General features: G+C 34.6%; 2 protein-coding genes across 2 annotated transcripts; both read left to right on the top strand.

The window, feature by feature from the left end:
• The first annotated feature begins 852 nt into the window (after positions 1-852).
• On the top strand, positions 853-3,349 carry LOC126633795 (glutathione S-transferase-like). The gene is made up of 3 exons (XM_050304350.1): positions 853-993; positions 2,554-2,602; positions 3,087-3,349. Exons 1-3 carry the CDS (start codon positions 853-855, stop codon positions 3,347-3,349), a joined length of 453 nt encoding a protein of 150 aa, XP_050160307.1.
• Positions 3,350-19,934: 16,585 nt separating this feature from the next.
• Positions 19,935-24,337, top strand: LOC126634220 (transcription factor JUNGBRUNNEN 1-like). The gene is made up of 3 exons (XM_050304716.1): positions 19,935-20,219; positions 22,025-22,335; positions 23,705-24,337. The coding sequence occupies exons 1-3, from the start codon at positions 20,018-20,020 to the stop codon at positions 24,125-24,127; spliced, it is 936 nt and encodes a 311-aa protein (XP_050160673.1). The 5' UTR covers positions 19,935-20,017; the 3' UTR covers positions 24,128-24,337.
• Positions 24,338-25,158: the final 821 nt, after the last annotated feature.

The following is a 25,158-nucleotide window of genomic DNA, read 5'->3' on the forward strand; positions in this document are numbered from 1 at the left end:
CAAATAGTCGGGGCTCTTGAAATTTGATTCAATGGCTAAAAACACGAGTCCATTTTAAAAGTTATAATAACTCTAGCCGTTTAATCAAATTAAAGGAGCCGGATTGTATGATGAGGATGATTAGGTGGAAGGGATCCGGAGGAGAGGATCCCTTTCCTTAACTTACTAAGCCAAACATATAGCCTCCCTTCTGATCCGATGTGTGACTAGAGGGAGTCTAGAGATTTTATTGTGTAACCAAAGATATACCATGCGTGTATCTCTCATGGCTGGCTGTAAGGAAGACGGTTGTTTAGTTGGATCATATGAATACAAAACAGAGCAGATAGATTTCCACGAGTCTGGATTCTCTTTGCGAAGATTCTTGATATTCAAGAATCGTGTCCGTTTATCGTACATTGTACCGTTATAAATTATTTTAAATATTTTTTATTTAAAAATAAACATAAACATAAACATTACTTGATAAAAACCAACCATACGATGTACGATGAATGAACATGATTCACAAATTCTCAAAATCCTCACAAAAAAAATCCGGAAAGAATCTTGTAGGGATTTCCACCACTTCCATGCATTCACATGCTTTCTCATCACATTTGTCACCTTTTTACTCATTTTTGTCATGGCCTCCATTTTATATGCCATATATATTTTACATAATAATTATTCCCCTGCTACCTTTGGGAAGCTACAAATCGATGGATGTATCGAATTTTAACTTCCACTCCAGATGTTGGCGTGGCATTAGTTTCACATCACACCTTATCTACGTAATAAGTAAAGAACCAGACGCTGGAGTTCGCAGACTTTTGATCTAAATTCTTTGGTTTACATTGAAATATCACAAGAATGGTGGTGGTGTATGGCCCTCTGTACGCCTCTCCAAAGCGTGTGCTGGAATGCCTTGTTGAGAAAGAGGTGGACTTCGAGACAGTCCCCATTGATCTCCTCAAGGGAGAGCACAAACACCCTGATTTTCTCAAATTACAGGTTAGCTAATTAATCACATTTTAGTCCAATTGTTTGTGATCATTGATGTGTATTTAAACTAATCTAAATAATTAATTAATTTAAACCAAATTAAACTCGCAAGCGCACGAATCAATTTTAGAAATACATGCAAATACGAGATCGATCCCGCATGGATTGCTTTTAATACCAATTCAACCAGCTGATTACGAAAAAAATAATTAAAACTTCAACTTAAAATTAAACCAAGAATGTGAATAACGAAAACACACAACGAATGATAGTCTAAAGGAATTAATGGGATGAAAGCCTAAGGTCATGAATCCACCAATAACAATCCTATTCCCTTTTCTTCAAGCCGATTACTATCCAATTACCATGCCAATATTCTAAGGTATGAATTAATCCATGGTCAGGCATCAACTTGTGTGTCTATACGTGATAATTATATCCTATTGGTTAGGCATATAGTTAAACACATAAAAACCCATTAAGCACTGAAGAATAATTTCAACCAAGTATGACTAGTTTGACATTGGTCATCCTCACTAGTTTGTCTACTCTTCTTAATCTTAGTTCCAATAAACCTAACTGATATTGGTTATCCTCTTGGATTTATCTAGTTATCTAGAAACAAGTTCACAATGATGGCCAGTCACAAGAACGTTCGAAACTAGAATAGATTAAGCACAAAGATTAAGAACTAAACATGGCATGTAATTAGATAATAATCAACAAGATACTTCGGAAATAATCATATCATGGTTTCATCATAAAAAGTAGTTTAGTTACACATAGTCATAATAAAAATCACAAAAGAAGTCATGGAAAAGATAAAACCCGGAAAAGAATGGTAAAACATGCTAGACTTCCTTCCTTCCTTCCCTTTGGACGACTTTTCTCTTGTTCCGTTCTTAAGATAGCCTAGGGCACTCTATTTATTGTAATAAAATTCTAAAAAGTCTGATAAAAAAAACTCTCCTAAAAGAGAACAAATTCCTAAATAATCAATGAGAGAAACCAGGAAAGAATCCTTCTTGACTTGGGAAACATGGCATTTGACTTGCACGCTAAATTTGAGGTTGATTTCTCTTCTGGAAAATTCTGTAAAAATATGAGCAACATATCTTTGTCTCTTATCTTTCCAGGCATATATCACATGCCACTAGAAAAAATCGGGAAAACCTTCAAATCTTCATTCTCTACAGTCGCACAGTTCTGATGGGAAAACTACTTCTGCAGGATTAACTTTGAAAACTGGAACGTTTGGCTCCATGGAAAATTATGAAATGTGGACACAATGATCTTCCGCCTCCTAGCTTCCTTCTCCATTTATCCTTTCATCAAAACTCTTCCGAAAAGTCGAATTATCACCAAAAACGTCCTTCATGCGCAGATTGGCTGAAACAGAGAAAATGAAAGTAATAAGGCTCTTTTAAGACCAATTCCTTAAACAAAACTTAGGGATAATTAACATGAAAATGTGATAAATAATGCACCTAGCAATCGTTTTACTCTTAAACACTATGGAAATTATATATGTATGTATTGATCTTTGTATTGCTTTGTCTTTAAATGCAGCCATTTGGATCAGTTCCTCTCATTCAAGATAGGGATTATACTCTATATGGTAAGCTCTGCTTTCTTGCTAGCTCATGATTTTTTTTATTGTTTTATATTTGTGATACAAGCGATAGTGGTAGGGAAATGAAACACGGGATCTCAGTTGCAGAGGTGAACGCTCTTAACCAACTGAGTGACAAAGATACATCTTTAATTTTGGGGACAAATTTATCATCTTTTGAGATTTCCCTTTTGTGGGTTTACTTCAGTTCTTCATTTGAAACTGTATCGAGCATCAGATTGCCATTGGAACGTTTGTGAAGCAAGTTAGTTATAAAATTTTGCTTCACAATACACTTGTTCACTGGCTTCTTAACATCAATTATTTAACAAGTTCTTGTTTAAGAATGTAAAGTCGGACATCGGAAACCTGACAAAATAAAATACAACACATATTAGTGACTCCACTACTAATATCACCAAGGTCTTTTGAGATAGAAACCCGTAGGTCCTTCATATTCTGTTTTCCTCGATTTTGGGTTTTCCTTCAGACGCCAAGATCATTCAAGAAAGTGAGGAAAAGCTGGGAAAAGTGTTGGATATTTACGAGGAATGGTTGTCGAATAGCAAGTACTTGGCTGGTGATTTCTTCAGCTTTGCTGATCTTAGCCACCTTCCATTCACTTACTACTTGGTGGCTCATATGGGGAAGAAGTATATGATTAGGTACAGAAAGCATGTCTCTGCCTGGTGGGATGACATTAGCAACAAACCATCTTGGAAGAGGGTTCTCCAGTTTGGTGCCCCATATTAACGTTGATGTACCTATGGAAGAAGTTCTGGTGTACAACGAGTGCATACAATGTGTTTTCTCATAGATTATGTGTTGTGTGGAAAGTCATAAGAACGTTATATTCACTTGTGGGTTATTAATACTTTTGTACCTTAGGGTTGAGCAAAATAAATAAACAGAACTATTTGTTGGAATAATGTGCTATTGTTGACCTTAAAAACTACCAAGCCTACGTGGCGCGCAAGACGAGTTATTAATAAGAAAACTACGTCATTCGATTATGTGCGGGGCGTGCCAACTCGACAGCTGAGCTCGGCCGGGGAGTAAAATTTGTTAATGTTGCGTTAAGCGCACTGCTGACTTCTTGATTTTGCAACTGCGGTCGAGGAAGGAACACGTCTCGGCCTTCAAGTTCTAGAGCCTGAAGACAAGGCTACTAGTCTTGCGAAATTCATGGATCGTCGGCACCGGGTTCGGTCACGGTGATTATATTCATGAGAGTATAAGCATGCCGAACTGGCACCAAACTATACGGACACAAGTACTCAAAAGAGATGTATGTCTTGATAGTAAATGTCGTTTGGTCGTCAGAATGCTGAACTCTAAAACTTACTTGTGAATATCCAATCATAAACAACTCGGCTTTTAATATGCTAAGCCCAATAATCTGTAACACCTCACTTTGCCGAGAAGGCTAATGAGATGACCTCTGCCAACAAGAACTAAAAAATGCTTCTTGGCCGAGACTTGGATAGGTAACCAGTCGGCCTCGACGCAGTGCTGTTTATCCAAATTGAAGGTGCTCCATGGTCAGCTGATTCTACGACAACAATGTTGTTTATCCAAACTGAAGGTGTTCGCCGGTTGCCTTCACAGTGATGTTTATCCAAATTGAAAATGTGTTGGTGAAAGAGAAAATAAAAATCTCAAGGTTGTTAAGAGGTTTCGTGTAGAGCAAGAGTTTGCGCATGGCAGTTTATTTGAGCTTAGAATGATGCACCCCCTTCTTATTTATAGTAGCCAATCTTATCATGGCCAAACCAGAACTATACTCGGATTAGGATTCCTTAACCTAATCCAACCAGGTCTTGGCCAATCCTACCTCTATTAGGGCTTTGAACCAACCACTTTATCCGGCCACATTCACCTCTCAAATTTTAGCATGCTCATCCCATTGAGACTTCTTGTTATACTAGGATTTGACTTACCCCATCAATCTGCCTCATACTAGGACTCGGCCGAACTTAACTAAGCGGCTCATAATAACTAAAATTCGTGATGATTCTAGAAACATATTGACGGGCCGAGAATAACTCCTAACTCGGCTCACACCAATATTTTGGGCCCAAATAGCTATGTTCATCTTCCTTATCCTTTGCTTTATGTAAAGGCTTGTGAGAATTTTCTTTATTTTTTATTTCTCTGTAAGACACACGCATTTCACCTTCCATTTGCTGATTTTCTGATCTTTGATCAAGTTTCTAATTCATCTTTTGTTTATTTTCACTTAATGGTCAGTGTAAGAAGAAATTCTAACGTACAGACCCCAACGAGTTGAGCATAATAGTCACCGTATTGATATACGTCACAGAAGGACAATCCGCGGACATTCTTGAAGCATAATTGTTGCATGCCTAAAGCATGACAGTTACCGCATGGATACAAGTCCTAAAAGGATAATTCGCAGACATGAGAATTTTGATGTCTCATGCATGAAGCATGATAGGTGTATAGGTTCCAATGACTTAACTCCCGGAAGTGGAGATTAAAATCCAAGCTCTATAACACTCAAGAGGAGGTGATCCGCATTCTCTAAGTTATGACAGTCCTGGAAGAGATAGTGTAATGTCCTTGAAGAGGCAATGGATATCCAAAGAAATGAAAAGCTTTTATGTATGCGCATGCATATGAGAATATGGGATCATGGATTGATGATAACCAATAGTAATTTTGGTTTTTACAAGTAGCTACTAAATTCATCAATAAGATGTGTTGATATTGAGTCCCGTTCTTTTTTTGTCGATGAAAGGAAAAATTATTGGCCAAAAATGGAGAAGGCTTGTAAGAACATGGAAAAATGGACCTATATATGTATATAATACAAATGGCCAAAAGATGTTGAACCAAAGAGGTTACATATGTGCATTTGTAATACAGTGAAACACACTCACATGAGATATGACACAAAGGTTACTAATTGAAAACTGAAATTATACTCTTGTAAACAAGTTCATATGGATGGAGAATTATATACGAAGGGTTGTGAGTCGCCCACATCATATCTCCACATGTAAATTTTCTTAAGTATACATGGGAGCAAATTGCTCTGTATAAATCCAAAGGAGAATGTTTCATGAAGTGTAGAAAATCCGTGAAGGATTCAAATTACTTGAAGTAAACCCTGGAAGGGTAAAATATAAATTATGTACTCAATACCAATGGATGAAATAAATTGCCTTAGTGAATACTATTATTATGATATTGTTGCAACATACTAAAATCTCTTGCAAGAGTTTGATGATATTAGATTAGAACTCCTGAAGAGTCTAGAAAGATTATAAAGAGTTGAAAGAAATACTGTCTCGAGCTGCAGATCGAATAATATGCCAACACGAATCTTATCCATGATGTTTATGATATTAAAGGACTATATGGATTGAAGATTATGAGTTGATTACTCAAATGATTAACCAATATTTAGACACTAAGAAGGATCATTTATCTTTGTGAGGGAGAAGATGAATTGATATTTGGTCCAGAAGTACCACATCTTAGTCAAGTATATGCTTTGTTGTATTTAGCACAACATTATTCTTATTCGTTAAAAGGTTCATTGATTTATATTCTTAGAACTAGAATATTTCATCATTTCCTCATTTATTTATTGATTTTGGAACCAGAAGTTTCCATGTGTTTCTATATTTAACAATCTGGAATCAAAGTTTTCAGGCATAAGGGAGGAAATTTTTATACATACATTACTTGGCAGAACCCTGGAATGAGGAGGCACTGGAGACAGATCATGTGAAGCCTCAAGTACTTGGCAGAACCCCAGAATAGGGAGGCACTGGATATTGATCATGTGACGCCTCAATACTTGGTGGAACTCCAAAAAGAAGAGGCACCAGAGGTTGATTATTTGGAGCCTCAAAACTTGGTAAAACTCCAGACGGTGACGGTAATTGGTGCATTTGGAATAAAGCTACAAACCTCTGATGGTCACTATGAATCCGACTTTTGAATTCCAGCAACTGGTTAAGCTTTCTTTTCATTATTGTTGAGTAATTATTTGTAAGCATGTGCAACTCTATATTCTCATGCTTGAGCCATCTTGTATCTTGTCTAAGACTTACCTCCTCAGCCATTAATGATTCGACTTGACGAGTTCGAGAAAGTAGACGTTGACCCATATTGGACACAGAGCTCACACATTGAACACTGAAAGCCAAATAGTCTTGAACAGCTAATTCATCTAACCGTTTTGAAAGTACCCTATTATCCTTGGGATTGAAAAGATTCCTAGCTACCATTGTAGTGGTTATGTCATTCTTCATCACAGAATCCCTAACTGTTAGAGGACCATTAACGGATAAAAAGGATGAGTGCCATATATTGTCTTGAGTAGACATGTCTGCATCTTCCACAACATTCAAATTAAAATAACGGTTAGATGGGCAAGCCATTTTCAGAAATGATAAAGGAAAATGAGGTCAGATAAATTGAAGTCTCAGAAATGAAAAAAGGAGAAATTTCTACAAGTAGCAACTTTCTGAGTGTGCTTTTGGACACAATTGATGCCTCTATAAAAGAGGAGGAAACAAGGCACTTGTTCAAAAATCGAAGAGACACCGCTTTCCAAATTTCAAAAGCCATATTTTCCTGAATAAAGTTCGTTGACACTTTTCAGACGCAATCTCAGTTTTTCGGATATCACGGGTAACTTTGTCAAAAATCTCTGACAAAGTTGAAACTCGTGAATTTTACAGTTCCAATTACACACTATTGCCGACAAGCGTAAAGGAACAACACCATTACTTGCTTAAATCCTTATATATGTTGACCTCCGTCTTTCATGGCAAGGCATACCTGAAAGAATGCCTAACTCTTCCTCCTCTCTGAGAGTGCATTTTCAACGAAGCATCTCGAAATACTCAGTTTTCTTCCTCACATCTTCAACCAAGTCACTCAAAATGCTCAACTTATTTCCTCGACAAGAAAATAGTTTTGATCAAGAAGTTTTGCATCAGTATCAAAACCTTCTACCATTTTCTTCAAAAGCAAAAGTATCTCATATGATCAGGGTCGAAAGCAAAGTATCTCATATCATTCTTTTTTTATGTCTTTTCCTTTGTCCTTGCTCTTACCTGCAAGACAAGGAGAAAGAAAGCAATCAGTCGAAACTTAAAATCAAATTTTCAGTCAAGAATCGATTACCTGAAACATTTCCCTGATTGCTTACCTAGCATTGCTTTCAAGTAGTCATCTTCAACTGTTGATAAGTCTAGGATTTCCTCAGCAAATGTCTCAGAACAGTTGATATGATGCTGACTCTTTACACTAAAGATGCCAAGTATGGATAAGTCGTTGAGAAGTGATGTTTTAAAGGATCACTCAAAGGAAAAAGTTGCGCATCACTTCTGTTATGCAAGAGACTGAAGCAGAATGATAAATGATAAGCCCACATAAGTTCAAGTATGGCGTCGATACACATCATCCTAAAGAATTTGAAATCAGAAGGAGATACTCATCAGGGGGAGCATCCAAAACAAATCAAGATTTTAACGAGTCAATTGAAGATTTGTGACCATCCAAGGGGGAGTGTTGTAATTCATAAAAATGTGGATGGCCATTCATCCATTACAACTCATCCCACTTCCACTCTACAACTTATCTCACTACCACCTACAACTCATCCCACTACAACTTTGTCTAAAACTTTGCCTATAAAATGAATGAGAAGGAGGAGAGCATACACACACAAAAACATACGGATGGAATAGGAAAGGAAGGGAGGAAGAAGAAAGGAAGAAGAGAGAGAATAAAGAAAATTATCTTTGTACTCATATTATTCCAGATTATAAATAAAAGAACCAGTGTTGCCCCGAAGACGTACTACAGTCACACTGACTGTAGATGAACCTAGTAAATATTGTGTCTTGTTTCATTTATTCCACTTAGGGATGGGCAACGGTTATGGCTGGCGGGTAACCGCGGTTATTTACCCATAACCGTTTATGCTCATACCCGCATAACCGTTTACCCGTTGGGTAATTGCCTAAACAGTTATATCCATACCCATAACCGTTTATAAACGGTTAACCATACCCATAACCGCATACCCATTTAACCGTAACCGTTTAATACCATTTTACCCATTTATCTTTTTTTTTTTACCATTACCCCTTTTTCACCCGTCTATATGTTTTTTAACAACTTGAAAATTAAAAAAAAATTGTCATAATTTTTTTTCTGACAATTAAACACCGTTATAGGTACATTCATCATATATTTCCATATTTTAATTTTTTAAGTCCTTATACCATTCCAATAATTGAAATATTAGTTTATGGACGATATTTTTAACTGTTACCAATGAAGGTAAATATAATATTTGCTAAGTATTATTGGGTTACAAAAATTGTTTAGAAGACATTTTTGTCAAAGTATTTCTGTCAATTTTACGGTTACCCGGAAGGAATTTAAATTAATTTGGCCAATTCCTTGATGATGAGAATCATCATTCCTGTAGCAGTGTTGTTGAGAGAAAGACCGATGAATTCCTTGCTAATTTATTGGGTGCTAAGTATTATTGGATCGAGAACATGATTTGTGTTAGTTTTACATATATAAAATAAATGGGTAAACGGTTACCGGTTTATAACAGCGGTAAATACCCATAACCGCCCATTTAAATTTTACGGGTAAACGGTTATACCCGTAACCGTTTATTTATCTAAACGGTTACTCATAACCGTAACCGTTTAATTTAAATGGACGGGTAACTGCAGTTACCCATAACCAATAGGTATTTTTCCATCCCTAATTCCACTGCACACATACCGCTGATTTTACAACACTATATAATATGTATGATTCTAACATTATGTGGCATTGTCACCGTTATCCCAAAAAAATCTTTAGTTTGAAAACTTTGGAGCTTGGTTTTGCTAGAAAGGGTCATGCTTGTTCATTGTAGGTTTATGGGCCTTTTTTCAGGCTGGTTTTGTTTTTGCAGCTTTCCTGGTTTATTTTAATTACTTTTGAAAGCCTCATTAGTTTTGTGAATGTTTGATATCAGATCATTACGAACAAAGCTAAATGAAATTATTTATTCAATCTAAATATGAAAAGCAAATGTATTCAAGAGTGCATGATATTAATCAAAATCAAATTACAGACATATACATCTAGTACATTTGGATTATGAGCTTTACATATAGAATAATGTTCGACTCCTCACAAATAAAAAATATTTTGACTTTATACTCACAAAAAAAAAAGTCTTACACACTTGTTAAAACTGTAATTTGTCTAAAATATAAATTTCATACATGTAAAAGTAAAATATCTTTGTTATGTTAAACCTTAGCCATGTATATGCGAGTCAGCCTTACGAACTCCAGAATTCTTGTAGTAGTTCTACGAGGAACAGAAATCTTTGTCGTGCACCTATCAACTTGAAACGTAACATAGAAAATGATAATGGTCAAACTGATCAAGCAGCAGTAACATCAGAAGTCTTGTTTAATTGTCAAAAAAAATAATAATAAACCAGCAGGTCTATGTTCCCCACAATACAAGAAATGCTTTCTCATGAAGTTTACCTTAGGGGGCTATGGACCATTTGGTTCACCAATGAATGAGATATCTACGACTTTGCGTGTTATGCCCGACATATGGGTGTTAAATTCCCACTTTAGGGTTTTAAAGTGTGGAAAAAAGGCTGCGAGTTTGTTGTCCCGGAATGCATGTTCGTGTCTTCTTATCTATTTTTTCACACGTGTCTTTACATTTCACAAAGCACTGACACTGTTAAGTATTATTAAAACATAATAAAAAAAATTAAAATTCTCGTCTTAACCCAGTTCACCGCAATCTTCTCCGTTCTGATTTGCTGCCATTTGTCTCTTGGAGCTCCAAGTAGAAATCCACTCTTCCCTCGAATTGAAAGCATAATATTTTAATTGATGCCACAGAACATAACTGGTATGCATGCAGACGGGTATAATAAACCTGACAAATCCTCTGAAACTGTACTTGTAGCTCCCAACTGCTCAGTTAAAGACGAAGAGCCATCACTTTGGCTGTCAGGAACAAGCATTTTCTTCGACGCAGCACCGCAAAAGATGGCAAATCAGAATCATACGAAGACTTACCAGCTAAGATATTCCCTACAAACAAGCATCAATGTATCGTAACACACACACACACAACAAAACATCGAACAAAAAGTACGCATTCATGGTAAAAGAAAACATTTTTAAGCTAATAAATTCATCCCTTAAGCACAAAACCGACTAAAACAATACCTTTTTTTTTTCTAAAATTTTAATTCTTTTCAACAAAAATAAATTCAAAACCGCGTAAACCCAGATTATGCTATATGATCAGTTGCAAATTCAAATCCAATATAATGCTACCCAATCCTTCTGTTCTGAATCATCATTGCATAATCTGGAATTGTAGTTTCATACCCAAATTTTTCATTCAACTATTTATCCTTTTAATGTTATCATTTAGATTGATCCTAACAATATGTTTCAAAAACACGGTAATGGCGTCTCGATCATACTCCCAGATCTCTAACTTGCAAATCAAACGCCAATCACGTGTTTTTTTAACTATGAAGTGGAGCTTTGAGGAACTTATTTGTGAAGAGCCCATATTTATTCGAATATATACTTATCAAATACATGTTTGTTTTTGTCATTAAAAGGAATCAATACTCATTAACCGCTATTCCTCCCTACTGAAAAGATTGATAATCTCGATAACCTAAACCAAAATCATAAGTGAGCGTACCCCTTATTTTTAAATTTATTTTTTTAATATTTAGTTATTTTTATTTGCCACGTCATTAAAACAATAGATATTGTATTTGTCATGTTATTACTTAATGGTCAAATTGACAGTTTGATTAAAGAATGTATAAAATTACAAAAAATAATAAGTAAATGTATGAGATTGAAATGTTTTAAAGATGTTGTATGATGTTGTGCTTATACCCAAATCTGAGAGGATAAAATGTAATTTATTCTTTTTTTTATTAAACCTCACCCATCTAAGTTCACTTTACCAATAACTTTAATTTTCTTTTGTTTTTTTTAACAAACGATATTATATACACTAAAAGACTGGAATGGGCTAAGCCTCACATTGGGGTTAGCCATAATAATGTGGTTCAAATTCGCCTTTAACGAGAATTGAACTTAATTTCTCACTTACAATTAAGTGAAGAGAAATACCACTAGACCGTAGTACTAAAAAAAAATATTTCCCAACATATTGCTAACCCATTGTGAGGCTTAGCTCACCTCCTCTTCCTTTAGTGTAGATAATATTATTTACAACAAAATTGGCAATATGAAGTAACCCAACATCTTATAACCCACAAAGTTTATACTTTCACCAATATGAGACTTTTTCCCTTTACATTCTCACATGTGAGTATGTGGTGTGTGGTGTGTGAGTGTTTAAGGGTAGTTTGGGAACAAATGTGGTGCACTAAGAAAAAATTTAAATTCTAATTTTTTTAGTGGGGTGTAAATAAAATTGTGGTGAACTAGATACGTAGTGGGGTTTAAATAGAAAATTCTTTTGTTAAAGTCAATATAAAGCGTGGATGTTTTTGTATTATTTGGCTGCAAAATAATGCATATATATATGAGCAAGAAATATTTATGCAATTAAGGTCATGGTAATCATTTTACTTTAGTCTTTAGTTTAGGTTTACTTTTTGTACTTGTGATGTAAGGAATTAAAGAATACAAAGTAATGAGAACAATTTGAAAGTAAAACCAACTTGAGATAGTTTTTGTTTTCAAGTTTTATTTTGGGTGTCTTTATTTATTTATTTGTTTATTTTTTCGGGCTGTATCCTTATTTGTAAATGTCTTTTTCATACATCTCTTTTACCATCCTTCCTCGTATCTTTCATTTTTTTTCCATGTAATTCCTCTCTATTTCTAACAAAAAAAAAACAAAAAACAAAATAATTATCAAACAACTCTTACTTAGCTCTACATAATTAAACGTTTAGCTTTTCAGTATATGACAAGATGTTGAAGTATCACAATCATAGGAAGCGTCAAGTTCATATCCAATGCAATTATTAAGCTATAATCACGTACGATGAACTTGAATTGAACATATCAATTATCAAGTTCTATGAATGAAATTATTTGTAGCATATGTACATGTATCTATTGTATAATATAAGCGCTTTGCACTTAATGATTCAGTCATGGAATTACATTTCTATACGGTATTAGATGTTGGAATTACATTTCTACACAAGAAGAAGAGGAGGCCTCTTGACTTGCCAATTCTTCGTTTGGCCAAATTTTGGTTAGGAAATTTTTATTTGAAGCCTAAAAACTTCTTTCCACACTCAACTTAAATATTTTTATCATTGAACTCTCCATTTTACCCCTAAATTAATGTGAGATAAGAAAAATATATTGAAATTAACCTATATCAGCCCCACCAATGCCCATAGCTTTCCGACGTCTTCTTCACTGACGCAGGTGAATCTTTTGTGTCAACGTCTTCTCTTTTCAGGCTTTTTTCTGTTCTCTCTGTTCTCATCCTCTATTCTCCTCCTCCTCCTCCTCTTTTTGCTCACTTCCTTCAACCGACAAATCTCTGGTGGGGTTCGAGGTGGAAGATGACGGTGGGTGTGGAAAGACATTTTGTTTTGCTTTTTGTTTTTAAGTTTTATACAATGGTGAAGTAGGAATTTGAACAACATATATATATATATATATATATATATATTATTTTTATGTATGAATTCTTACCATTATCTTGTTCTTAAAAAACTCATTACCTAAACATTGGACGTATACAATGAAGTCATTATACCATCCTCTTGTTCTTGTAAAAGCACTTTGCAATCATTTTTGAGTCAAAACATAAGTAAAAGAAAACTTAGAGCTCGTTTGGAAGTGCTTTTAATTGAATGAAAACATTTTCGAAGAAAATATTTTGGGTTCAAAAAACACTTGAAGTGCTTCTTGGAATAAGCACATAACTTGTGCTTCTTCCAGGAAGTACTAATGTTTTTTCAAAGAAGCACCTCAAGTACTTTTTTTTTAGGAAGCACTTGAAGTGTTTTTCCAAGATTCACTTGTATTTTTACTAAGGATCGGTTCCAAAAACATTTTCATCAAAAACGCTTTTAGTCATTTTAAAAGAGTTTCTAAACGAGCCCTTAGTTTAGGTCACAAATACTTTCGGAGATTTAAGAATGCAATTTTCAAGAGGCCCTAGTCTTGTTTATGGAAATGGAGGCAGATTCTCTGCCCTTCCACTTCTTGTGCCCTCCCATTTTGTGTGGTCATGGTTAAGCCACGTCAACATTTTATATTATTTTTTTATAGAGATAATAAGACAAAAAGGAATAGTAATATAAAATGTTGACGTGGCTTAACCGTGACCACACAAACAGGAGGGCACGGGAAGTGGGAGGGCATAGAATTTGCCTCCCATGGAAATATTCCTTCCCTTTTTCGATTGGTTGGTTTTTCACCATATATACGCAAAGGTGAGACTGTTCTAACTTCCTTTACAAAAAGACTGTTCTAACTTTCAACAACTATCTTTTACAAAAGGTTGACACGTTTGCTCTCTCTCTCTCTCTAGAAGCCCAATTGCAAAGCCTTGTCTTCAGCTTCAAGTTTCAGTCGTCACCCCTTGCTCTTGCTCAGGGTAGGTGGCAGTCTGTTACTTCCTCCTTCCTCCTTCTTTTCTCCTTCCCTTGTTAGCCTTTTCCATCTTTTTCCTCTCCTCTCACTTCCTCTACCCCATCCCTCTCCATGCATCAACCACTTCTTCCTCTCCCCTTTCCACTCTCCTTCTTTCATTTTATTCCCGGTTTGTCCTAAGTTTATCTCATTTTTTTCTGAGTCGAATCTTAACTATCCCTTGAGCTTGTCTCAGATTTAGGCTTCATGCCCCTTATATGACGTCTTTTGCCTACATTTACTGCTTTATGTCTTTTACCTTTTCTTCCTCCTTCTTCCTTAGCTGTGATACTCCATCCCCATCCCACATGTACTCATATCAGCGAGCTGATCAGAAATTGGATACAAAATCTACTACACCCTTCACTTCCCCTCCCCCAACCGGCATGCCGAATCCTTATCAAGGCCAAATGTTAGGTGTTTTACATACCCCTTTGCCTCATTCTCTACCCATATGATCATTTGTTTGTATATATTTGCAGGGACTCGTAAAGGGGACTTGGATCTAGTGTCTACTTTCTCGGTTCAGAGTTTGACTTCCTCCAAGGATGTGACGATGGCGGTGGTCTGGTTTATGTAGACTGAGATTAGGGTTTTTTTGTTGTTGTTTGTTGTTCTAGCCTTCGGGCCTAAGTTTGTGAGGACCTCCTGTGTATCTTAGGTTGCAACTCTCATTTTACTTGGACCTTTTACCTTATCTGTTATTTGTCTATCGGGTTCCTTTTGGACCTTGTACTAGTTTTTTAACGTAATGAAAGTTATTTTAATGTAATGAAACTTCTGTTGACTAAAAAAACAAAAAAACTTCTAACGACTAGCTAGCTAGGGTGATGAACGTTGTCTCGAAGAAGAAGCTTCTAAACAGACCTGACTTTTTATTGTATGAGACATCAATTCTCGATAAACACACACACACACACATATCTATTTATACAGGGACTTTTCTTGAATTATTATTTTCAGGGTAACATTCTTCAATTATTTTATTTAAAAATGAATTAAATTGTTGACGTTGCATGCATGTTTGACTTGAGAATTTGCAATCAGTTTTGGTCATTTAGAAACTATCGGGGCTTCTACTTCAACCGTCTGTTTTGTGTCTCTGCATTATATGTACTATATTTTCTTGTTTCCAGTGTGGTGTGCTGGTGCTGGTGTGCGGACCACATTTGATTTTCTAAGTTACTACTTATGGTCTGATGCTCAAGCTTTCTTGAAAGTATATACGGAGAAGAAATTTCTATGTTGCTAAAATTTCTAAAATGCACATGCAACATCGCAATCCGGCGATTCTATTAGTAGGTGGTGCCAGAATAAGACAACTCGAGACCATGGACGGCAGATGCCCCCACTTAAGTATTTTTCGTTGAAAAATATATACTCTTTTAGTTACTTGTGACATTAGCATTAACTCTTTGATGCACTATTGCCATTGTTGGATGAGCATTAACTCTTTGATGCACTATTGCCATCGTTGGATGAGCATATTCAGCCGTAAAATTTATGTTGAGAAATTGGATGAGAGATCAATGGATTAATGATAACATGATTATGTTTTTATAGAGAGAGATTTGATGGTATTAGTAATGAAGTTGTCATTCAACATTTGAAAACATGAAACGCGTCAAGGGATATTGTAATAAGTTGTATAAAAAACCAGGTATAGATTAATATATAAGTGTTTTGTTGAGTACATTCTTGAACTTTTTAATTTGTTACTTTGTTATTTGAGGATGCCCCCATCCATGCAGATCTCTAGCTTTGTCCTTGCTCGAGATACAAAGAAAATGGGCAGGATCGATGTAAAGAAAGGATATATTGAAATATATTAATAATAAAGTGAGATTTGTGAAATACATAATACATTTTAACCAACGAAAATAAGATATATTTTATGTGTATGTGTGTGAACACACTTGCACAAATTTTCGTTTTTCTCCCTTTTGTGCTTATCTTCGTGTCAAGATCTTGCACAATTACAGATGTGGAATTTTGGACTGTACATTTGTACTAGCAAGACTAAGACCCTATCATATCATCGAATATCATTTTCGGAGCTTTTAAAAAAAATAGGGTCCAATTCCTTAACCTAACTTTGTTATAAATGCAGGAAAACCTAATAGGGAGTTGCGGTCCAACCATTTAAAACGTATGCCACGTAGATATATAATAGGTTTTCATATCGTCTTGATTTTACCTTCATACCATTAGCCCCCAAAAATAGCCTCCGTTCCTCATTGTCAATGACAGAACAAGAAAACCTAACAATGTCCGTAGTGATAAAATGATATTTTTTTGGCTATTTGAGGTGAATTTGCAAAAATCGTTAAGGTCGTTTAGATTTTTTGATACAAGTTATTGGTTAGTTGAGTGAAAACTTGTTATCCAATATCTATATGTTTCAATGAACTTAATATGCAGATAACCTTTCTGATATATAGGCAAGATGATTTAAAAAACTTATTCATGTGCATTATAATGTTAATGAATCTGCGTTGAAAGGTGGTGGACCTTTAGTGTAAGTTTAATATGTGAATCAACCTCTTCCTATAGGTCCTAATGTTAAGTACCTATAAGTGAAGGGGATGGTGGGTCTCCAGGGTTAGTTGATGATGTGACCTGATGTAAATATGAGAATTGCAACAGCAAAATCAATAAAAAGTTTGTATATACAATGCATATATTAATGCCTCAAAACATATAAAGAATAAAAGTGAAATTCAAAAGTTGTAAATAAAAAGTAAGTAAATTGTTGTTTGACTTCTTTAATTGTTTTTCTTAGTTGAAATTGATCTCTGAACTAATTTTTTGGTACATCAACTCCTTGAATTATTTGAAATTAGCCAATTAACCTCTTACCGTCTGATTCGATAAAATTTTATTCACTTTGTCGTCAAATTAATACTAACACGTGACTAGCACATAATTCTCTATTAAGTAAAATTGTGCCAATATTAACTCAGAAAATAAAACACAATTTAGTAACTTAATTTATTCTTTTCTAACAAAGAACAATACTTGGTAACTTAAAAATGAATAGGAACTCCTACTCAGAAATTTTCAAAATTGTTCGTTGTCAATTTATAGAATTTCGTGTTTATAATCAGTACCGTTTATATTATAAATCAACCTATAAAAATCGCCTCTACAAAAAATCAATTAAAACTAAGGTCGTTTGATCATCAAACTATTTAAAAACAAATGAACGGTATTGGTAAAAGTATTACGAACCGTCTATATAGTTGCTACAATAGATTGACTAAACAACCTTAGTTTTAATTTATTTTTTGCAAAGATGATCTTTACAGTGTGATTCATAATATGAACTGTTCTGATCATAAGCACAAAGCTTTGTGATTAAAACACTAAGAATTTTCAGTAGGAATTCCTACTCATCTTTGAGCGGCCAAGTATTGTTCCCTAATAAAGGGGAATAGCAAAGTTTATTTAGTGATAAAAAGTATGAATAATAACAACTCCATAGTTACTTTCACATACAACCTCAAACCCTATCATCGTAAAAAGAGAATGACGTATTATGAGCTCAAAACGAATGTCGTGACTTGTTGATTTAGAAAATTTATTATATGTATTTAGAAAATTAACATTAAGATGAAAGAAACATAATTATATCGTCCAAATGTGTCTAACTTGACAATGGCCTGATGTGTATAGGAGGGCATATAAATAAAGGTAATGCTAAGGATATCAAATTTGGAGGCAAAATTTGCAAACTAAATTACGTATCATCAATAAGAAATAAGCACGTTAACCAACACTTAAATAACAATTCAATCTCAACTTCTATGTCATTTAGTTTATAAAATTTTATCTATAAATTTAATCTTCTTAATATTACTCTATAAATAATTCTGTTTGATGCATTAAAATGGGTCAATATACATTCTAGACGAAATAGATTTATATGGTAGATTTTTAAATGTCTCTCTCATCAATAGTTAGTCTTTAACCAAGCTTCTGGTTAGCTCTAATCAATATGGTCCCAATGCAAGAGGAAAGATACGTGGCCTATATTAGTCAAGGGTGATGCCCACACAGGTGGACTTTATACTATTTCTATATCATCCGTAGTACCAAATTTCAAAATATCGTACATCACATGTTTCTTTACTTATCATGATGTATTAACCTTTGGATAATACTTGGATCCTCACCGGGGAGGATGCAATATACTGATATTATTATATGATCCAGTTACATATAGCCACGTGTAATTTATAAAGCTCTCTAAACCTATAACCAAACAACCAACTATAACCTTGCACCTGTAACCAAACAGCCAGTTTCTCCTTCAAGCCCATGCCCCAGATTTCATCCCGTCCCTCTCACTTCCGTCGAACTTTGCTCCGTCGATCTCCTTCTTCCAACCTCTGGTTACGTCAAATCCAACCAAATTTTTTCATCAATCTCTCTCCTCCGTCTACCTTATCCTAATCCCTATCTTCTTAGGGTGACCTCACCCCGAATCCCTCTTTTCTCCATCAACCTCATCCCAATCCCCTCCTCCAACCCGTTGCCCCATCCACTGTAGCAGCTCTCCAAGACAATGAATACAGAGATTATGAATATTAAATTTTTTGATCTCAAAAATCGATCTTTGGCCTTTTTGATTAATAATATTTACAGAATGATTTTCAAAAAATACAGAGGAAAGAGAGGGACTGAAGGTGCGTCTCCAGAGAAGAGAGGACTGGAAGCGGGTCTCTGGAGAAGAGAGGGATTCAGGGTCAGGTCTCCCGGAGAAGAGAGAGATTGGAGGCAGGTCTCCGGAGAAGAAAGGATTGGGGCTGAAGAAGAAGCCCTGTCATAGAATAGAAGCACTTGATAGACTTGTTGGAGTTGGAGAATAATGAAGACCGGGTGTGTTTGGCCACGTGTTTAAAAGAACAGTCGCGTGTTTGGTTATAAGAATAGTAGAGTGCTGGGTGAAACTTGAAAGGACAGGTCTTTTAAAATGGTTGGTCGACATAAGAAGTCACTGAAATTGGGTTCTCCCCGGTGAGTACCCAATTATTATCCATAACTTTTTCAAGCTTTCTGATGGAGGAGGATTTAAATGTAGCGGTTCTCTGCATCGTGACGACATTAATAATTAATATAAGATTATGAGAAGACAATCTTATACTTTAAAGATACATTAATTAGTAAATTACAATAGAGTGCAGTTCAGTGAATCGGTGAAAACAATCTTATACTTTAAGATACATTAATAAGACGTTCCAATAACTTGTAGTGCAGTGAATTGATTTCATGAAAATCTTTTCTTTTATTCATGAGTTACTAGTAATGAATCCCGTCTTCACTTTATTCCGCAAACACAATTAGTCACACATAATTAGTACATAAAAGACTTGATTAAAAAGAACAAAGATAAAATTGTACTTATGGTCAAAGGCTGGAACGGTGGAGCTCGATCGAAACCCTTCATATATGCATGTGTGGACAGAGTTACACACGGACCAGCATATCAAATAGACGACTACTTCCTTCCAAGACCTTTTACGAATCAGCATATGATGACTTGACTATGGCAATGACCGCTTGAGACATTATAATTATAATATTCTTTGATTTCATTATTTAAAATTTGTGTGGGCAGAAAAAAATAAATTATTGTTCTATATATAACTAGCTAAGCGCAGAGAAAAATAATAGAATTGAGAGAGAGAGAGAGAGAGAGAGAGAGAGAGAGAGAGAGAGAGAGATGGACGTGACAAAGGCGGTGAGAAATTCAACAGAGAAGGTTGAGGATGAAGAGGAAGTGATGCTTCCAGGGTTTAGATTTCATCCAACAGATGAGGAGCTTGTTGGGTTTTATCTAAAGAGGAAGGTGGAGAAGAGAGCCATTCGTATGGAACTCATCAAACAGATTGATATCTACAAATATGATCCTTGGGATCTCCCAAGTAAGACCCCTCAAGGCTCCAGATGTTTAGTTAATTATTTTGAGTTAATTAGTTCACATGTGTACTGATGGTGTAAATATATATCTTGGCATCTTACCATACTAAAATATTTTGAAACTAATATCTATATACAACTAGTATATATAAGCGATACAGAAATTAATATAAGAACTGCGTACTGAATATTTAAAATTATAGTTCTAGGGTTTAGATTAAATTCCGAAGTAAACTAGTGATGCGTTCTTTCAAGGTTAGTATGAGATTGAACTAGCTTAATTAGCTTATAGTAATTACTTGGAGATCGCAATAAAATGCTCAAAGCTATATAAAAAATCTTAGTTATGATTAAGGAAACTTCTCAATCTAAAAAGTTTTGTGTATCTATCATGATTAATGTTATTCATACCATGTTTTTTTACTTGTGGTATACGAGGAATCTTTCTCCTTTATTTCCTTGGATTTTGCAAAATTTTCAAATGGATACTTTGGATGCGGTCCCTAATTCTTAACATTTTTTTACTAAAACCTTAATAGTATTCAAAGTTTGATCAAAGTCCCTTGACTTTGTACACCTCATTATATTACAATTAATATTTATATTTTTATAGTTTTGACATTAATTGTTTGATATTTTATGAGATTTATAATCTTATAAATTTAAAATCCCTCATTATAATACTATTAGAAACGGTTACAATTCAAACATTTTGATTGAATAAATGGATAAAAATTATGTAAAATTAAGAAATAATAAATGGCAAAAGAATGTATCCATAGTGTTAAAAAAATTGGTACATTTCACATATAACAAAGTGGAACATTAATAAAGAAGAATGGGTACATTATAAATATATTAGGGTACATATAAAAGATTAAAAAATTATGAGTACAAATGATTTTTTAAAAAATATAGGCGCTAAAAGAAATTAATACATGGGTACAAAATAAAACTAAAAAGAAAATACTACAAATTTAAAAAATGTTGCAAATTAAAAGTGGGTACAAACTAAAAATATAAATATATGATACAAAGTTTAGGCATAAAATATAAATATACCATATGTAATTTTTCTATAATTGATTAAATATACAATGTTACATGACGATATACACATGGGTACAAACACAAATAAAACTTTAAAAAATATGGGCACAAAAAACAAACTAATATATGGGTACAAATTAAAAATGAAAAAAAAAATGGTACAAATTAAAAATAGGTACAAACTAAAAATAAAAATATATGATAAAAAATTTAGCCATAAATATGAATATACTAATTGTAATATTTTTAACACTAAAGGAATATATTTAAAAATAAAAATATTTTATTATTCAAATAATTAATGATGTTATTAATACCAAGGACCTTGATAAAAAATTAAAAATGAATAGAATTTTAATTAATGGAGTAGCAAAAAGAAGAATGTGGACCTAATTTCTCATTTTTCAAATGATGTGGTTGTCCATATAAGATGCCACCTAAGGTGATATAGAAATGTGGTATAAAAACATGGTATGAATAGCATTACTCTTCTATCATATGCTATAAAAAGTTGTGTCCCACTATTCATTAAGGAAACTTATCAATTCTAATTCTTCTTAGAATGTAAGGATTAATTAAAAGGAATAAATTTATTTCGTGTACAGTCCTCTTTTAATCATGTCAAAATGAAAAATCATTCTCCTATGCCTATATATACCTACACACACACACACACAACACTAGTGCTCAAGCGTCAAGCGTAAACATGCATTTCGTCCATTGACTTAATGAATCTCCTTTTCCGGTAACAATGAACAAGCTAGCAGCGTGGGGGACAATGAGTGCTACTTCTTTTGCAGAAGAGGAAGAAAATATAGGAACAGCATAAGACCTAACAGAGTCACAGATTCTGGATTTTGGAAAGCCACTGGGATTGACAAGCCTATATATTCGGTTAAAGATCCCCTCGAGTGCACTGGCCTCAAGAAATCATTAGTCTACTACCGTGGGAGTGCTGGCAAAGGCACCAAAACTGATTGGATGATGAATGAGTTTCGCCTTCCTCCTAAGGGCCATGGGAAAAATGCCAAGTTCCTAAAGGCCAAAGTCGACGTTACACAAGAAGAAGCTGTAAGTTTCTTATAATTCTTATGCTTTTTATAATTACTTGAGAACCCAATCTATGTGTTAATTTTCATGCCATGTTGACAATAGTCGAGTTGGATTAAAGAATTTGGGGAGTCTAATAACACTTTTTTTATTAACCGTTTTTAGTATAATTACATGAAGAGTAAATTGTAACAATGTCCCTCAACTTTAACCCAATTGGAGCAATGATTCCTAAACTAAAAATTAATTACCATTAGTCCCTCAACTCATCAAAATGTGCAACTATGATCCTTTTTGTCAATTCCGTTAGAACTTCCGTCAAAATGAGTCACGTTTCATGCATCTTAGGCTAAATCAAGTGGCAAATATGGAAAATTAAATAAGGAAAATTGTATCAATAGTCTCTCAATTTTAACCCAACTAGAGAAATGATCCTTTAAGTTTAACACAATTGGAGCATTGGTCTCTGAACTTTAACCCAATTGTAGCAATAGTTCTTCCAAAATAACTCATTTTGACGGAATTGATGAACATGGTCATAGCTAGACGTTTTGATGAGTTGAGAGACCAATGGTAATGAATTTTTAGTTGAGGGACTATTGCTCCAATTTGATTAAAGTTGAGGGACCATTTCTACAATTTACTCTTATGTGAAAGTTTAGAATTTTGTAAGCCAATTACATAGAGCCACATGTACGTAGGTTGGGGGGAAATGGCCACTTCCAGTCTGCATGTACATTCGCCTCTACATGTTGATGGCTAGTGTAGTTAGAATTATTAATTATCCTATGAATGTAGGGAAAGAATAGTATTTGCATTACCCTTGGGGCAAATCCCCCACTTGCAAATAATGCATCTTCACCATAAAAAGTTCATAATTGGAACCGTTCGATCTCTTAGTCTTTATTTGAAGATCATCCCTATAATAAAATCATTCTAATTGAATACTGTTCAATCTCTTAATCTTCATTTGATGATCATCCAATCATTCGAATTTGGACATTGTTTAGTCTGTCATACACCACATATGCGTTCATGCTATATAAATTAACTTATCAATATCTTTTCTATATAAACAAAGATTATAGTGGAAGTCCAAATACAAACACCAATTATATATCATGACTCATGATAAGATAGTTGCTTACTGATTGTAAATATATGAAATTCCCACTTCAGTTGAGATTAAAAAAAATTGGAATATCAGTTGCTGCGCTCCCCTAGAAGTATACTGTCCTTCGGTTTTGATGTTCTATTATGCAATTTTGCATCATACATGGAGTTGCGTTACCCTTAAGTTGCCTTTTTCTTTAATTAGTACCGTCTTCTCATGCATGGAAAGTGGTCCAAAACTAATTACAACGTACAATTACGTGAATATGATTTGCAGGAGGTCTGGACACTCTGCCGAATTTTCAAACGAATCCCATCTTATAAAAAGTACACACCAGACTGCAAAGAATCCACGACCAGACAAAACCCTACTGATTCAAGTTCTAAAACATGCAGCTTCGAATCTGGGAGCTACTGCAGTGAGCTACACTTTGGTCTCGAAGATTCGGTCATTCAACGCATTGAAAGATCAAAACCAGTTCGTGTGGATGAACAAGTTGACGAAACAAATCACTGGCTTGGAGGGGAGTTGGACCCTATATATGACCCGACTCCATTTGCAACAACTTATTCAAGCTTTAGGAACCCGAGCGAGGGCGATTTCTTTACTAATGGAAACTGGGATGAGCTCAGATCAGTGGTTCAGCTGGCTGTTGATCCGTCGTCCCAAGTTTATGACTGTAGAATGCAGATAGGCTAGGTATACTTGAAGGGCTAGTGTGCACTTGGAAGCTTCGTTAATTTCTTTCTGTTATTCTCGTTTTTTTTCTTTCCTGTGAGCCTTTTTTCCGTCTCATGGTAGTACGTACATAAACTTGGTTTTATACTGTAATAACATCGTAGCAACTATCATATATAAATAAGGGGCGTTTTGAGATAGGCGCCTTATTTTTCAATTTCATTGATTAAACATCTTTTCCTTTTAAGAATTTGATTGAACATTTTTTTTACAATTTTATTTAGAGGTACGTTTGATTACCTATAATAAAGGTACATTTGATTGTATGGTGCATTTGGATTTTTGGTACATTTTTTTTTTTTGGTACATTGAGAATCTAAACGTACCAAAAATTGTGTACATTTATTTTTAAATGCTTACCAAGGAAAACACAGAAAATATGAAAGTGAGTATTAGAGAAAATGCTTACCAGATCGTCCTTGAAATTTAGGATTTCTGGGTTTTTAGTCTTAAAGAATGAGTGCGCATTCTTCCTTAGCGCATCGTTTGCACATTTATTTTCAGGATTGCCAGTTTCAGATGAAGAAATCATACAGAAAAGGCATGGAGGAGAGTGTTTTGTACGGAAGACAAAAATGTGTTTGAGAAAATCATCCAATTTTCCCTTTTGTATGCTTTGTGGGGATCGAGAACGTGCGATAAATGGTTGTTCCATGTCGGGTCTATCAACCGCTGCAGTTGCTGCTCTGATCGTGCGATAGATGGTTTCCGTCTTTCTACCTGTGAGTGTTTATTCACACAGGATGTGATCCAAAGGCTGAAAATGAACTTAAAGTGTGAGTATCTTATCCAATGGTTGTGATTTAATGTCGTTGAGAATTCAGTTCTATTATGTTTTTAACCCTATTTTTAGGACAGTTATTTTTTGGTTTTTTGTGTACGAAGTGAGGGCATTTTAGGCATTTCTGAATGCTTCACCAAACTGGCCTTCTCCCTTTATATATATAGAAGATTCCTTTTCTTTCTCTCCCGTGGGCCCTTTTTTTCATCTC

Source organism: Malus sylvestris, chromosome 9 (genome assembly GCF_916048215.2).
Source record: "Malus sylvestris chromosome 9, drMalSylv7.2, whole genome shotgun sequence".
Lineage (NCBI taxonomy): Eukaryota > Viridiplantae > Streptophyta > Magnoliopsida > Rosales > Rosaceae > Malus > Malus sylvestris.